The sequence below is a fragment of the Brachyistius frenatus genome, unplaced genomic scaffold, assembly GCF_029030835.1.
Source record: "Brachyistius frenatus isolate BFR_SWC_R1_liver_20210118 unplaced genomic scaffold, ASM2903083v1 Contig_136, whole genome shotgun sequence".
Classification (NCBI taxonomy): Eukaryota; Metazoa; Chordata; class Actinopteri; family Embiotocidae; genus Brachyistius; species Brachyistius frenatus.
In genome coordinates this window covers 258,841-276,231 of record NW_027210735.1, presented here as the reverse complement: position 1 = coordinate 276,231, position 17,391 = coordinate 258,841, and the positions used below count along the sequence as shown (strand labels likewise).

General features: G+C 44.9%; 1 protein-coding gene across 3 annotated transcripts; it reads left to right on the top strand.

The window, feature by feature from the left end:
- The first annotated feature begins 2,727 nt into the window (after positions 1 to 2,727).
- On the top strand, positions 2,728 to 15,655 carry peli2 (pellino E3 ubiquitin protein ligase family member 2). Of its 3 annotated transcripts, XM_069714919.1 has the most exons (7): positions 2,929 to 3,015; positions 7,118 to 7,356; positions 8,181 to 8,310; positions 10,581 to 10,682; positions 11,685 to 11,882; positions 12,210 to 12,398; positions 12,554 to 15,655. In XM_069714919.1, exons 2-7 carry the CDS (start codon positions 7,349 to 7,351, stop codon positions 13,130 to 13,132), a joined length of 1,206 nt encoding a protein of 401 aa, XP_069571020.1. In that variant the 5' UTR covers positions 2,929 to 3,015; positions 7,118 to 7,348; the 3' UTR covers positions 13,133 to 15,655. The 3 variants fall into 3 exon arrangements, with proteins under 3 accessions (XP_069571019.1, XP_069571020.1, XP_069571017.1); XM_069714918.1 differs by lacking the exon at positions 7,118 to 7,356 and having other exon boundaries at positions 2,728 to 3,015; XM_069714916.1 differs by lacking the exons at positions 2,929 to 3,015; positions 7,118 to 7,356 and adding an exon at positions 3,096 to 3,763.
- Positions 15,656 to 17,391: the final 1,736 nt, after the last annotated feature.

The window sequence follows — 17,391 nt, the reverse complement described above, 5'->3', positions numbered from 1 at the left end:
ATTTGTAATATTTTCAATGATCTTTTCCATTGAAAGGATGCGTCCAGGTTCTGAGTAACTGGGTCTAACTTACATTTGACTTCAACTGCACAAAAGCTCTTACTTTCATCTTTTGCATGTTAAAAGGCTTTTAAAAACAACAGGACTGTTGTGCTGGCTGTGGGGTCAGGTCAGGAACACCAGCAACATGGGATCAGCACATTCCTCACATTCTCCCACACTGTCATGCTGCAGTCAGCTGATTGGAGATCTGGCTTTTACCTACATGGAAACCTCGCGACGAAACATGAGCCACAACATCTTCAATGTGCTTGTTAAGTGAATCGCACGGGCTACTACACCATATGTACAGAATCCATTTCTAAGTAGCTAATATACAGTCTTGTGTTGCCTGGCCTGGTTTCTTCTCTGTAAAATACACAAGTTGTTTCCAATCCATTTCATTGTATGTAGATTTCTACACAGTAAATTTAAGAAAGGAGGGCACTTTCCTACAGTTCTGCCACGGTATCCAACCGGATGTGGCTGACAGTTCTTGGGAAAGCTTGACAAGTCATCCTCTGTTGGGAAATGGCAAAGACTTTAAAGTGGAAGAACCCAGTGATGAATCAGCGTGAGGTTACACCGTGTCAGACGTTGACACATCGTCTCGTCACTTGGACAGAGAGTCTAAGGAGTGAAGCCAAAGAGCAGTGGGGAACTTAATAGGGGCTTTATTTTGTTTTCTTTGTCATCATTGCTCACACTCTGTATTCCTAAATTATGCAATCTAGCTTGCTGCAGTCGGCCTCTGCTATGCAACGCTTCTTGCCTGGCAACATTTGACTCCTCCTCCTAAACATAGACTTGCACTCACACTACGCCAGCAAAACTTCAGCAGAGCAGCCCACTCCCTGCATCTGCTCTCCATCAGTGTGGTATGTGCTAGAGAGCCTTTGATCCCCACCCCCCTAAACTCTCTTGTGTGTGTGTGTGTGTGTGTGTGTGTGTGTGTTTGTGTGTGAGTTTGTGTGCGGGTGGGTGAGTCAGACAGATGTAGAAAAGACTGTGGTGCTCTTTTACACAGACAATGCCCAGTGGATGAAAGCAAAGCGGAAAGAGACAGTGGCACAAAAGAGCAGTAAACATTCATTATACCCACAGCGCCGGCCGAGGCCAGCCCCCGAGCCCTGTAGTTATGGGCCTAATGCAGCTTGATCCTTGGGCACAACTGCTGAAGAAGCTGAAGTACACTCATCTGTGCTATTAATGGACAAGCATACGTAGCTATGAACAGAACCAACAAATGGCAACTATTTGAGATGTATTGCTTACAAGTGGAAAATCCATCAATGTTGTATCTTATTGTACTGTAGTAGTTGTAAGTTGTAGTACATATGGGTGGGGAGGCAAATATCTTCATGGACCACAGTGACCCCCCCCTACTACCTTTTGTTTTTGTGTCAAGTGTTATTGCACCTTGAAACTGAACACCGGTTCAAACAGAAGGCCGTAATTGAAGAGGCCACACTGCCGCCGAAGGGGCCTGAAGCAGTGGGAGCACCTCCAGCAATGCAGGTTCTTGTGAAAACAAGACGAAGGCAGTAAAGTGTTGATGAGACTTCCAGACAAAAGTGGAGAAGTGGCACATTCATCGGAAAGGCGTGAGAACAACTGGACGTGGGATATTGGAAAGTGGCATACTGGGAGCCGAGAGGTTCTTGATATCCTCAAATGAGACGTGGACATTTGGTTACATTATTAGTGTCTGTGAGTCAGTATCCGAAGAAGCACTTAAGCAAATTAGCAGGCTTTGGTGTTATTATTAGACTGATTTGCATCTTCTCACATGGCCATACAGCCAGGTGACTGATAAAATACGAAAGAATGAAATAAACATACCCGTGGGCCTGAAACCAGCAGAAGGAAAGATGAAAATAGGCAGCTGGCCAACAATATGAAATGATGAAAATGGGCCGTAGTATTGTGAAAATAAAACTTCCAGGCATGCAGATAAATAGTGATGTCATTAGGTTGTATAATCAATCACATGTATTAGCCAGCTGCAATAAAGTCATAATCAAATAAAGCCCTTTAAAGAGCCCAGGGGGTCACCAGCAAAATAAGCAAATCTGATTTCACCATCTTTTCACTCTCTGCGTGTTATCTCAGTCAGGAAATGTACCAGAAGGATTATTTTCACCATGTGTTGCCCAATATTCAGCACGCCTGTTTAACTTCATGCATTTTCAGATTTATAAAATGAGACATTTCTCTGAAACAGCAGAGGTGCATGCGAGGAGGCTCGCACATCCCAAAAAAAAATAAAAATAAAAATGAGCAAACCCTTATTTTCGTTAAGATGTATTAAACTGGAAACTTTGCTAACATATCAGAAAAAGTATGATCCCTTTAAGAATTCCCAGATTGTACTCTTTGTTTACATAACAGAAGGTGCGATCCATGGATCTTCCGAGGAGAGGGGGGGGGTGGGCTCCTAAAAGGACGGTTGCACTCTCGCTTCCATGACACAATTTCTCCAGAGATAAATTAAACGCAAAATATTTTTAAAGCGATTATCCAAATGCATTGAAATAACTATTCACGACAAAAAGTTTTTGCCAGAAATCCCGGATTAAGTTCAGCGAAGGTAAGTGGACCACCCCTACACAAAAGTAAAGAACAAGCGAATGGTACGCTCCGGCCCTGCTCCTCGCTGTTTTGTGTGTGCGCGTTAGAGCGGATTCAACCGCCAAGTAAGTTCGCGTTTTTTTGCGATGTCACGCCGAGGAAGTTAGAGACCAGTTTATTTATAGGAAAGCGGTTTCGGGTGGGCACACGGCCGCTGGGTGTATACGACCCGAAATGAGAGCGCGTCGCGGTATTTGAAGGGAGTTCTGGGAGGCGTTGTTATTACTGTAGAGCCAGCGTTTCCCCTCAGTGAAGCCAGGGAAGCCTCATGTTTTCGTCGAGCCAAGAGGAGCACTGCGCCCCGTCCAAAGACCCGGTGAAGTACGGGGAGCTGGTGGTCCTGGGGTAAGTTGAGCAGCTGTTATGTTGTTGTTTGTTTTTTGTTTTTTTTTATCTTTGAATATCTTCTTTTTTTTTTTTCAAGTGAACAGGAGAGCGAGTGTTCATCTTTTAAGTTTGGTAACTTACCAACGGGACTGCAAGTAAAAACAAATAAAAACAAGAGGTGAAATAACTGTGTTTTATTTTCATGTAAGGTAAAAGAAAAAGAAAAAAAATCCACTTTTACACATGTGACGTGTTAATATATATATATATATTCAGGGAAAGCGCCTAGTTGACAAACTCGGGAGCTCACGTTACTCCACAAATATAGACACGTGCGCAGTCAGAAATGTGTAGGTTTTGAAGTTGATGGCGATGCCCCCCCCCCCGGTGACCACCAAACAGCTCCGTGCAGGACAACTTTAGGAAACGCTGTGAAATGAATCTCGTGCTCAGCAGCTCGATGACCGAGGGAGCTCCTTCCCACCTTAAAGTTGGATTCACGGGGTTTCAGGAATTCGGAAGTGGGGATGGTCCCCTTCCCTTCCCCTTCCCCCCTTCCCCTTCCCCCAGGAGACTGCTTCCTTTTTCTTTTTTTTGTGTTGTTTTCTCAGCGCTATCGGTACACGTCAGACTTTTGTAGTCCTGCGCAATGCAAGCAGCAAAAACATGGCCTGCAGACTATTGTTTGCACGGAGTGGTTTAAAATCCGCACAACTTTCTCGCTCCGACTCCAAATGTTGACGTCCGGAGCTTCACTCATGACCAGGTAAGACACTCAGCTGAGCAGTGGGGGATGTGGGTCAAGTCCTCCGTAATGATGCATCATTATTCACATCATGTTATATAACACATTCTCTGGGATTAAAGACACTGTTATCTCACTGTATGTTGTTGTGTTGCCCTATAGCTGCCAGGTCCAAACTCTCTGTGGATTAGGGCTGCCATTAATAAGTATTTTCATCATTTACTAATCTTGTCAGTTATTTTCTTGATGAATGGATCTCTTCAATCAATCTTAATCTTCAATCTTTAAATTGAAAGAAAATGGAGAAAAGCCCCCAGGTGCGGTCTAACAGTCCTCAACAAAAAGATATTCAGTTTGTTATCATGGTGACTTAAGGAACCAGAAGATATTCATCTTTAAGAAGCTGGAAAAAGAGATTTATTTACTTTTTTTTTTATTTTTATTTTTTTTATTAAACATTATGCCAAACAGTACATCAATAATCAAAATGGTCTGAGATTAATTTTCTGTCAGCTAATCAATTACTCAACTAATTGTTGCAGCTCTAATGTGGCTGCAGTTTTCTTTCATAGGTTGTTTAGTTAAGATACTTTTTCTGTAAATAGCACTTCGAAATATCTTTGTTGTTTGTGTCTCGGTACGTCTTTGTTTATATCAGTAAACTTGTTGAAATATTGTTACAATATTGATGCATAAACGTTTGCCAGTAATTATTTTGTCGAGCTGGTGTAGAACTGTCATACTTATTGGTAAAACAAACAAAATATGTCCACGGCACTGATAGGTATCAAATTATTCTTTATTGATTAATCATATTGGTTAAAACATTCCCATTACAATTTTCTAAATCTTTCCAAACAAAAATTCACCCATTTTAATACAATATACAAAAGAAGAAGAAAATCCTCACAACTGAGAAGCTCAACGACTGTTTTATAACTTAAATCATTGCTCATATTAATTATCAAAATAGTTCCCCATTGTTTTTTGTTTGTTTCTGGTATACTGTCAAGAGTCGAGAGTTGTGATCAAGTGAGTGATTATATCTTGTTAAACTATCTGATAGTTCCTGATCAAAACGTTTCAGGTTTTAGATGACTTTATGAAGGCAGTCTTCTTCTCTTGTGTTTTCACAGTTCTTACCACATGACTATTTAATTTCAAGCTATTGTTTTTAATTAAGAAAAGCTTTGCTTGGAAAAACAACACTTATTCTTCTTAATATAGATTCTATTGTTCTGCCAATGATACTTTTAACTTTCAAATTGCCAATTGTTTTCCATAATTTTAAACAATGAAAAAATACCAAGCAAATATTGTGGCATCAGTATTCATGTCTCATCTGGTTATGGACTAAAACTGGTGTGACTTTTTCCATTGTTTATATCCAAACTATTTCAAAACCACTGCTGCGTTTTGCTGTCAGGATTTGTTCAAGAGAAACGATTATCCGTCGAAACAATCATGTTCATATTGAAGTGTCGTCGACAACAGCTGCTACAGATGATGGAAAACACCTGCCGTGTCGTCAGTGACAGACTTTGGCCGGCTATTAAAACTCGTAGTTAATATTTATGAGTGCTGTGTGGATGTAGTTTGTACAGCATCCGTTGAAATGAGCTGGTTATGAAGGTTACACACAGAGCAGAGTGGTTTTGCACCTCCACCCTCCACCCGTACACTCGCAGTCATACTGCTTATTGTAAGGGACGAAAAGTGCTGACTGCTTTATTACCCCGAGGCTGAGCATGTGGCACGTTTGATGCTTTTGTTCTCTCTCCTGACGTGAAGACACATACGTAAATCAGATGTGACGGGTGTATAATCACTGCCATGACATCACATCCCATTGATAAAACCGATGGTAGACAAGATAGCTGACAGCATGGAACAAAGCTTGTTTGAGCAGCAGTTCCCTCAGTGGTTTGTTGCCATGACCGTGGTGGCTCTTATTACTTGCATGGCTGCCCCCCCACTCCCCTCGCCCCCCCCACCCGCCACCTCCATCTCTGCTGGGGCTGATTGGCTCGGTGCTGGTCAGTGAAAGGAGGGAGGGTTGCGTGGGTATCCTGGAAATGAAAGGATGGATTGATCAGGACTGCCTTTGCCTCTCCTCTGCTTCCTCTGTCCATTGTGGCTGGGAGACTAGGCCTATTGATCCAACTCTCTACATTTCATCCTAAAGAAAATCTTGGTAAAGGAAGCGCACAAATCAACTTAGGGACATCTTTGGTACGGACTGTCACAGCTTGTTGAAATGTAAGGCCCTTTTTAAAAAAATTTTTTTTAAGACATCCCATTCATTTAAGAAGAACAGCCATCCTTTTGGTGTCACTGCCTGAATCTCTTTTTAATTCACCATGTTCCCGTCGTTATGATGTGCTACTGATGTTTTTGTACAGTTTAGATAGAAGCACTAGTAGGCTGTAGTCTCACTTTGAAGGGTCAGCTGACCTCCGTGCCGTCTTCTGTGACCCTTAAAGTCCACCCTTCGCCTCCCTGTCATCCTAACGAGTGTCACAGCTCTTCAGCATATCCCTTCCTCATTCTGGGAACAGTAGCTTTTTTTTTTTTTTTTCCCTGCATAAGAGGTAGGAGGCACTCTTGGCTCTTTACCGCAACCCTGCAGGATAGGTGATACGCCAGAGTCTTCTAATCCCTGCTTCTAAGTATTGGAAGGTAAAGCCGCTGTCTGTCTGGCACAGGTCAAAAGGGAACGCGATCACAATTAGTTGGAGCGCAGCTTTAAAGAGCCTGTCCTAGCAAATGTGACGGTGGCAGTTCCTGGATGACAGAATATTGTTCCTCCAATGTAATGATGAATAATTGAAAGCATGTGTGGCCTTTCTTACTGAGCTGGGGTTATATTCCGCAGTCAGGATTCATCATGGTGAAGATGCTAAGCTCCATATCATCTGATTGTGCGCTTTATGTGAGACATTCAGGCGCAGGTAGTCGGCTCCGTCACCTGATTTGGCATCGGAGCGATATGTCGGCCCGGCCGGTCTTTATTTAGGTGGAGGGAGTTTCTAGGACAGGCCTGATGAAACTGGAGTAAGCTCACTGTTGAATTCGCTTCAGAAATATGTTTATTAATGAGAGATCGTCATTATTTCTCTCCCGTATGGATTTCTTTTTTTAATTAAAATAACATGCATGATGAATCTGTTTATTATGTCTGATTAATAGACACACCATAGAAGCACATTTTTTTTCTCTCCTGAATGTATTTTTAAAGCAATAGGTAAAAGAAAACTACTATTAGACAATTATCAGCATTAAAAGTAAAATCGAAAGACTTTAGGGGTTCATTTCAACATTTTAAAACACTTGTTTCAGCTATGATTTTATGATTTTCCTCCTCTTCTCTGTTAGTGTGTATTAGTTTGTCCACAGAATAATCCAGGGCCTCTCGAGCTCTCTGTGGGTGGCTTGTCCTACAGGCCAGCTTTGTGCACTGTGCTGACTGGGACCATGTGTTTCCATGCCTGACCAGCCGTGTGGAGACATGGGACAGGTGGACTAGCTTGGGAGGGAGGTAGGGAGCAGCAGAAGGAGACTCCGTGGCTTTTGTGTTGCAACAAAGAGGAGAAATGTCCGATTTGTATGCAGAGGTTGGTAGAATCATTTCCTCCAAATGCATCGGCATGCAAACTTGTGGCTGTTCATGTAAATAGTTCCGTTTTGCCAAAGTGCCCGTTCAGCGCACGGCGGTTGCATGCGAGTGTGTGACAGAAGGTCTGTGTGTTGGATAGGAGGAGAGCATGGGGTGTCCCAGCTGTAGGAACCAGCTGGTGGATGGAGAGAAGACCAGTCCTACCGGAAGGGGCTTCTTCATTCACCAGGCGAGGTGCCTCCCAGCAGACTGGAAGAAAGTGATTTCGGAAACGGAGAATAGAAACCTTCTCGGAGGCTTTTCTGATCGTGCTGTGGCTTAGAAAGTGAAACTGTACAGCCTTCTGTATCCGTGTATACAATTCTGCTGCGAGAGGGAGTGTTTTGGTCTTGGGAGTGAGTTCTCCGCCCCGTCTGTGCGCTTCCAAAGTGTTCGCAAACCTGACGTGCATCTTAAAATCTGCTCCTGCCCGGGACACCGAGCAAAAAGAACAGCTGCAGTTTACACAGAGCACGCTCTCCCAAATCACCAGCACCACAGCGCATTATGCAATAAGAGACATTATCCAAGGTAACGCTTAGTTTACTAATAGGGTGCATTAGATTGCCAGTGATGTAATGCGTGGCAAAGCTCCTTTTCAAAACACATGAATGTTTCTAATTCTCCCCGTTTACTTGTTATATGATTACAAGAATTTTGCCGGTAAATCTCATTAGACACATCTTTTTGCGCACGACAAAAAACTGTTTGCATTTTCCTACAGACAGAATTAACTGTGTGTTTGCTGTCCTTTCTCTCCACCCCACCCCCCCTCTGCGACAGGTACAATGGCTCTTTGCCCAATGGAGATCGGGGGAGACGGAAAAGCAGATTTGCGCTATACAGGAGGACCAAAGCCAACGGTGTTAAGCCAAGCACTGTGCACATCCTCAACACGCCCCAGGCCAGCAAGGTACACAACAAAGGCGGAATTATCGATCTAATAAACAGACGCTCTTTCAGTGGCAATGAACAACGGCCTGCTTGTCTTGTGATGTGTATTTTAGGAATAAACAATATGAAAGTATGTAAATATATTACTGAGGCAGCAGCAGACGAGTGTTTCATTTCAATATAAATGGGAAGATTAGATTTTGTATTTTTTTTTGTGCAGTTGATTTGAATTCCATTCATATTGTTGAACTAAGGAGTGGGAGGAAAAATCTTGAAAAACAAAACTCTGGCTTTTCAGTGGCTTGTGGAAGGTGTCGTAAAAACTTTACATTATTGTTGGCAGACTTTAATGTTGACATTTCCAGTACAATCTCTGTGATTCCTAGCAGGGCCTCAAAGAGTCTCTTTGCACAGGAGTGTCTGCTGGAAAATGCTACTTCCAGTATAACACGTTTGCCTTCTTGCATTCCTGCCTTTCGGTTCCCAGGCAAGACTGCCAAACAAAAAGAAGACCTGCTTACCTCTGCACCTCTTGGAGGCGGATATTTCTGACATTTGTGGAGCGTTTAGCTCCCTGACCGAAGGCCCTCTGGTTCAGGTTACTGTCACCTTGTGGAACTTGACTCCTGCTATCTGCTCAAAGTTTTTTTTTTTTTTTTTTTTTTTTTTTTCCGTGACAGAAGTCTTTTCATGGCAAAGAGTGTGCATTATTCCATGTAAGTCTCAGCTGCCTGCTGGGCTGCTCCACACTGCAAATACTTTCTCAGACAGTTTGCACTGAAAAATCAAGTCGCATTTGACGTGGCTGTTTGCACAACACAGCAATTTAGACAATTAGTCGCAGGCTGTTTCAGTGATGGGAACTAATGTGACCTCTTCCCCCTTCTTTAACGCTGTTCCTATCTGCCACCCTGTTACCAGGCCTGGGAGCAGGAGGGTGCACTCGGGAGGAAGTTGTTGCTAAGGCTGACCCTCTATTCCCAGCTGTACACACAGTCAGAAATAGCCATTCCTTAGGAGACAGACAGGGCGGTGAGAAGGAGTAAAAAAAATAAAACAAGCCATCTCCCTCTTTTCTCTGGCAGCCCCCCCTCTTTCCCCTCCAACCCACTCTTGCTCCCTCACAGTGCAGCATACGGATGAACTGAGAATGCTCCGCGGCTGCGAGGGAGCGCTCACGTGTCTGAGCACACTCTGGCGTTCATGACGGATAATGTGGAACTCCCATGATGCCACCGCCAACCTCCTATTCAGAGCATTTTCATTCTGACTCCTTCAACTTCAGGAGGTGGAGGGGTGTGTGTGTGTGTGTGTGTGTGTGTGTGTGTGTGTGTGTGTGTGTGTGTGTGTGTGGTGCTTTTAAAAATCTTATCTTTCCGTTTGGAGTGAACTTCCTTTGGCTGTTTGAACAGGTGGAGCAGCATTTGTATGTAGCAGCACAGTCGAGACAAGACGACATGCGATGATGACATTTGTCCCCGTCTGTCTCGGGTGTTACAGCAGAGCGTGGCAGCTCTGATGACCCACTTTCTGTCTCCCTGTTTCCCTCTCGCACGTGACAAAGAGTGTGCAGGGAAGGGGGAGGCGGGGGGATGTTTTGGGAAATGGAATTTGCAGATTAGAGCAGGATGATAGTGGCATGTGGTGAAGTGTTGATGGCTGGGCCCGGGCTGTAACCCACCCTTCCTCTCCTCCACTGATTGAGGCAGTTCAGCTGGTAGGCGAGCTTGTGTTAACTGAGGCCAGCGGGCACTTTATGGTCACTGTCATGGGAGTGTGACTTTCCACACTCGTCTCTGTTCCTCCTCCAAAAGTTCCTGCCTCAGATCTTCAGTTTTAAGAAACATAATGAAATTATTATGCCACGAGTTGTGGTTTTCATGTGACACTAATAATGTGTACTAAAAAGCCTGTTAAATGTTTTCATTGTAAATAACAGGGCAAAAATAAGGACAAATACATGTTTCCTTCCAACGAGCACTGTAGTTGTTGTTGAACCTTTAGGATATTACTCGTCAACTGAGTGCTGTGTTGTTAATAGTGGGTTTGCTTTGGCCCTGGTCTTTAATTTAACCTCACCAACGATGCTATGATTGCACAAAGTATCTCTGAGTGCAGTTCCTGTTTGTGAACCTTCTTTCACTTTCAGATCCGGTGAAAGATGTCAACCGAGACATGAAAGGTTGCCTCCTGACGTTACCAAGGCGATAAAAACACTGCTCTGTTGTTATGTGCTCACACTTCAACTTCAAACTAAATATCTGAATTTTGTTGTTTGTCATATTTCAGGCTGTGAACTGTAAAGGTCAACACAGCATCTCCTACACACTCTCCAGGAACCAGACGGTGGTGGTGGAGTACTGCCATGATAAAGACACGGACATGTTTCAGGTAAACACCAGTTCACCTACACGGTTGTACGCCGTCATTACGATACATCGAAGGCGTTTGATTGACCCGTCGAGTCCTTTACCATTTGATTACTGTATTACTAAGTAGAGTGAACCCAAAGATATGTAGTTTGATACGGTACATAATCAAGATAATTATCACAACCTCTGCCTTGAGAAGCCGTAACCAGTGAATATTTAGAGTTTTTGCTTGAAAAATGCCTGGATAATGAGGGGGTCATCAAAATATTTGCAATATTTTATTCTCCGTTGATTCACGAATGGTTTAACCAACTGGACTAATTGGCTCTATAGTTAATGAGGATACTGGCAGCTCTGTCTTCCCTGCACTCTGCCAGGGCGGGCATGTGCCCTGTCAGCTGCTCCGTCTGTAGCATTAATCTGAATGTACAGCAAGGAGATGATGACCAGAGGGAAGTTAGCAAAGCAGGCACGTGCTTCACAATCAGTCCTGTACTGTGCTGTTCGTTTGTCTTTGACCAACGCTGGAAACACAGATGCAGCAGAGGAGGGAAAATCATCCCAAAAGTAGAACAGGGGGGGATTTGAGATGAGAAGAAAATGAGGAAATGAAAGGGGAAATGCTTTTTTTTTTTTTTTTGCCCCTGTTTGTTCAGCTTGAGGGGTGTTTTCAGTGTCTATGGTCTACTTAAAACAGGGCGTCAACATTTCTATATATTAAAGCTGCACAAACCGCTGCAAAGAAACATAGTAAAATGTATAATGTCTCAGCATTTATTGCCACACACACACACACACAAAGCAACATGATTTTGATTTTGTGCGCCGTCATCCGAACGTCAAATTGCACCAAACTGGCAACAGGCTCAACAAGCAGGATGCAGAAGAGCTCGGATTTCAGAAGTCTGCAGGGAGCTGAGAAGAAGCTCTCTTCATCCGGCCCAACACGCCGACCAGAGATCACGAGACCCTGCGTAACGACGCAGCATCGTAACGATTAATGGCTGTGTTGTTTTTGTAGATCGGGCGTTCCACTGAGAGTCCCATAGACTTCGTGGTCACCGACACGGTAGCGGGAGGCCAGGAGGGCGAGGAGACTCCGATCACACAGAGCACCATCTCCCGCTTCGCCTGCCGTGTCGTCTGCGAGCGCAACCCGCCCTTCACCGCTCGCATCTACGCAGCCGGGTTTGACTCTTCCAAAAACATCTTCCTCGGGGTAATTACTGGTTACTGCGCGGTGGTGGTCATATAGTATCTCCACTTATGCTGCTTTGTGACATCTAGGATTTGTGTGTGTGTGTGTGTGTGTGTGTGTGTGTGTGTGTGTGTGTGTGTGTGTGTGTGTGTGTGTGTGTGTGTGTGTGTGTGTGTGTGTGTGTGTGTGTGTGTGTGTGTGTGTGTGTGTGTAATTTTAAGTGTTCTCGGAGCCATAAACTGAAACCAGATAAGGAATTATTTTTGTATTATGAAGCGTTATGTAAAGCGTGGAATGCCACGTAACACGTCGGTTTGCGTCATCGTCTCTGCTCTCCGTCGCCTACAGGAGAAAGCTGCGAAATGGAAAAACCCCGACGGTCACATGGACGGCCTCACGACCAATGGCGTGCTGGTGATGCACCCGAGGGGCGGCTTCACGGAAGAGTCCAAGCCCGGCGTGTGGAGAGAGATCTCTGTTTGTGGGGATGTTTACACGCTGAGGGAGACGCGCTCAGCACAGACCCCGGGCAAACTGGTCAGTAGCTGCACATGTACTGTCTCTACACAGCATGCGGTGTGACTGTGACACGATTGCAGCGCGTACAGCAGATGTTTCAGTCACGAATGAAAATGGCGTTGTTATGATCGTAAGCAAAACTGAAGGTGTGTCTGCTACGTCGCCCTCCCCAGGTGGAGAATGAGAGCAACATACTGCAGGACGGCTCCCTGGTGGATCTCTGTGGAGCCACGTTGTTGTGGCGCACCGCCGAAGGCCTCTTTCACACCCCCACCCAAAAGCACCTGGAGGCTCTCAGGCAGGAGATCAATGCGGCGCGGCCCCAGTGCCCCGTAGGTCTCAACACGCTCGCCTTCCCCAGCATGCAACGCAGCCGCGCCCTCTCCTCCCTGGAGGACAAGCAGCCTTGGGTCTACCTGGCGTGCGGTCACGTGCACGGCTACCACAACTGGGGCCACCGCTCGGAGCAGGAGCACGGCGCTCAGCGGGAGTGTCCCATGTGCCGGGTGGTGGGGCCCTACGTTCCTCTGTGGCTGGGCTGTGAGCCGGCCTTCTACGTGGACACGGGTGCACCCACGCACGCCTTCGTGCCGTGTGGACACGTGTGCTCGGAGAAGTCCGTGAAGTACTGGGCGGAGATCCCGCTGCCTCACGGCACCCACGCCTTCCACGCCGCCTGCCCCTTCTGTGCCACCCAGCTCAGCCTCACTCAGGGCTGTTCCAAGCTAATCTTCCAGGGTCCGGTGGACTGAGCCGAGGGCCCTGCTCCACCGGAGATTAGACGGGAATGCCAACATGCTGTGAAACTGTTCCGATTATTTCGTGCTTTCTTTTGTTCGTGTAAGCCAGCCGTGGAAAGGAGTAAGTCTTTTTCAAGTTCTGTTCATATACTGTGGATTCTGCACAACAGAGAGCCATTATGGATTGTTCAGGGCGCTCTGTGGCCGTTTGCGTGGCCGCTGTGGGAGACAGGCATGCGGAGCACACTGGACCACAAAAGTCCAGCTCCTCCTGAATGAAATACTATTTTAACCGCTTTGAACAAGGCGCCAGCACCGAGCTGTTGAAACTACAACGCCTGCTGGGTTTTCCATCGGAGGGCCGTAAAATTAAGGTCGTAGAAGGACTGAACTGACTTTTATGCACGAATCAAGACTGAACCAAATAACAGTGAGCAGGTGTAGTTGGGTCTGTTGGGGTAGGAAGGTGGGGGGTGGGGGGAGGAATGGGGTATAGTTCAGTTCCTGGCGGGCCTGAGACAAAGTTTTTACAGAGCCAGACAGCTGGACTGTTGGCTGAGAGAAAAGCCAGGAGAAACGTGGGGTTTGATGGCGAACTAGTTAAACGCTTCCCATTGGCCTCTTGGCCCTTCACCCTTCATGGCATCCAAATCATGTAGCTCTCCGGAGGTGGCTTGCAGTAGCCGAAAACAAACTTTGAGGGGGTGAAGAAGACTTTTTTTTGTGTACAGAGATATAATCCAGTGCCTCGAATCCCATGAAACAATGGGGATATTTTTCATAGATGAGAAAAGATATTTTGTTGATGGTAAAGAGAGAGATAGTTTTGCATACAGTGGACATAAGGAACCGATAACCCAACGTGGATTCTGACACGAGAGGTATTTTACTACACTGAGGCCCTTGTACTGTTTTGTAATGCAAATGTTAATATATTTTTCTCCTGCATATATAATGTGTGCGTGAGAATGTTGGAGTGTGTGTGTGTGTGTGTGTGTGTGTGTGTGTGTGTGTGTGTGTGTGTGTGTGTGTGTGTGTGTGTGTGTGTGCGTGCGTGCTTGTGTGTATGCGTGTGGGCCGGACCGTGTGGGTGCCCTTGGGCCGTTTGAATGGCCCTGCATCATTTACCCCCCCACCCCCACCCCACCATCCCCTTTCTATGATCTCGCCCACCATCCCAAAAAAACAAAACAACAACAACAAAAAACGCTACCACAGAGAACACAGGAATTAAAAACAAGGTCGCAGGGTTTGACAATGAATGTACTGAAACACGTCGACTCGCCTCACCGGTGGCGCTGCAGCTGCACGACTCGCTTTCTCAGCGGCCGCGCTGGTAAAGGTAAGGTCTGCTGGCAGGTAAACCTGTACGACCGTACGCATCCACCGCGCACCTGCTCGCTCGCTCGCTCGCTGGCTGTGTCCCTCCCTCACACACACACACACACACACACACACACACACACACTGTATTCAATCTGCACTGTTGTTAGCTTTATCCCACGCTGGGCCTGATCCAATGATTTGTACGCTGTCAAACCTGGGCACAGTCTCAGCAGCATCCAGAGATTATACCAAATATAAGGAGGAGCTGTTTTTCTCTCCACATGCGAGATGTTAGCGGCCACTCTTTCTCCAATCCAAAGTGTTTCTGTAAACAATCCTAAACCCAAACTGCTGCTGCCGTGGTGGAATGTTGACAGCTCTGGATTACAGTCAAGGCTGTTCACGGGAACAATGATATTATCGCTCTCCATGCCAAATTTGTTAAGTTCCATTGTGTGCGGATGAGTCAAGTTGTCCAAGACAAAGTAGCAGATGAATTGAGACTAAAGAATCTGGGACGAATCTGTGCATTCTTCTGCGATGTTCGCTTCACCAGACTGTGCCCATATGTAGAGTGCAGTCAAAGGCATCCGTTCTGACACTGGCTTAGCAAATACAAACGTGAGCATTCAAATCCGGAGACGTCGAGGGGAAACGTTCCCGTTACGGCATTCAACATTTTTCTCCCTACGAGAGCTGAGGGGCAAAACTCCTACTGGAGTAAAGGGCTCCTATAGACTTCACTGAACTTCTACAGAAGTGGTGGACTGCTGGAGTATTTTTGCTTTCTGCTTCCTTCCTCAGAGAAAACACACTTAGCATTCTTCCAAAACAAAACAAAACAAAACAAAACAAAAATCAGCTGCATTACTACGCTCCTCTCCCAATTCCCTGAAATCGCTTGACTTTAGCAGATTTTATGTGACTGCCACGCAAGGTCGAGCACCAAGCCACATACTGTAGAGTAGCATTCCCTCCCAACACTTGGAGCTCAAACACTGTGGCCGTTGCTTTCAGACCGTGTTCTGTAACAGCTGCAGAGTAGCTGCCTCAAACATTCCTCCTCGGTAAACATGGGTGGGGCCCGCAGTTCACCCAAGGGCTTGTTCTATGATTTTGTCTCCTACAGGAACTCTGTACACAAGCCATAGAACGCACTGATGCTCCCAATGCCTCCTTTGCAAAGAATAAAAATATTTTTAAAAAATGCTCTGAGTTCTCTCTCTCTCTCTTCCTGACTGACAGTCAGGTTATATTTCATAGTTGTGAGTAACGTTCAGGGACTCCAGGCCATTTTAAAAATGATCCACTGATTTGTGCGCCGTGTTTCTATTCAGCTCCTGCCTTTGAACTCCAGACAGACGTCTCAGCTGTGTGCACACAACCAACATAGCAGTAATGTTTAATCACAGTTACACATGTGTTTCATCATCATTCCTCTGTATAAGTATTTCCCTGCTATCTTGGTTGCTAAAATGGCTGAGTTTTGATAAGTCTATCAGAGTATTTTCTATTTTTTTTTTTTTTTTTAGATAAGGGAAAGAATTTTCTTGAAGTCTGTTTTATTCATATTTCATGTTCTATCTTATCAGCCTCATCTTAATATTTCCCATAGAGAAGAACTGCATGAGTAACAACATGCCTTGTTGTGTATTTTCAGGGTGTAGTTTCCCCGTGGAGCCACCGGAGGGCACTATTTCCTCAACAATAGAGCTGTTGGCACTCTGCCCGTCAAACCACTGAGCCTGCGGCATCCAATAGCTAAAAACACAGAGCAAAGAAATGAGAGTTTGATGTTTATTATGAACAAGACTCCGTATACATACATCACATCTATAAGTGAAACAAGACAAATTGAATTGGCATGCCTTTAGATGACTGAAAAGCCTCTGGATGTGCAATTAGGCTACCAGAAGAGATGCATGTAGGCTATATATTTAAAGTTTTTTACTGATTAATCTTTTACCTATGAAGTCAATTTAATTATAACATTCTTTTATTTCCTATTTAAATCCTGGCATGGCGCATCGCTCGAAAAATGTGCACAGTTGTGTGCATTTCTTTATTTTTGCTTTTATTTTTATTTGCATGTAAAAATCTTGTACGATGGTGATGATGATGATGATGATGACATTTTCCATCATTCGCATGTGACTTCATCTTTTCTATAATAAGGGCACATGAAAGGGATTTAAATACATAACATGTCAGTTAGGCATTGGGAGAGGAATGGAGCTGTGGGATGCCATGCTTTCTAATTAACATTTCTGCAGTAGATGTGAAATGGGTTCATATGTCTGCACACTTGCCTGTTTTTCTGAATGACAGAAGAGACACTGAAGGTGACAGCATGCTAATTTTGAGATCACTTGGTGGCTCCCCTGCCTTAAGCAGGGCAGGGTTATGCAAATAAAGTGGAAGGATACTTTTTTCTTTTTCTAGAACCACTTTCCTGGATGAGAAAGTGAGGTTCACGTGCAGCACTGATGCTGCTCTTCATAATAAATTGACCCAAACCACGGTTCTGCTATCATCACCTTTTTGATCCTATTTAGCTTCTAACAGATGTCAGTTTTCACACGCACAGAACTTCATTTCATTGGGTCATATTTTGAGCAGCACCAGCTGTACTAAAAAGTTCCTATTTGGTTAAATAACAAACATTATGGCTGACCAACCCAAGGCCCGTTCTGGAAAATGGTGCACGAGACACACGGGAACTTTGCTTGTAGAAAAAAAGGGATGTATTGAGAGGTATGGTTTGTCAGTTAATACACCAAATGAAGTTGATATGAACTGTTAAAGGGGCACTTCAGTAATTTAGCACTGCACTTGCATAAACACTGAGAAAAAATCAAATCAATTCAATAGACGTGGAAATATTCAGACTTTTAGTCCCTCTATCCGCCAGCTCTGATGACATCATTGGGATTTTTTTTTTTTTT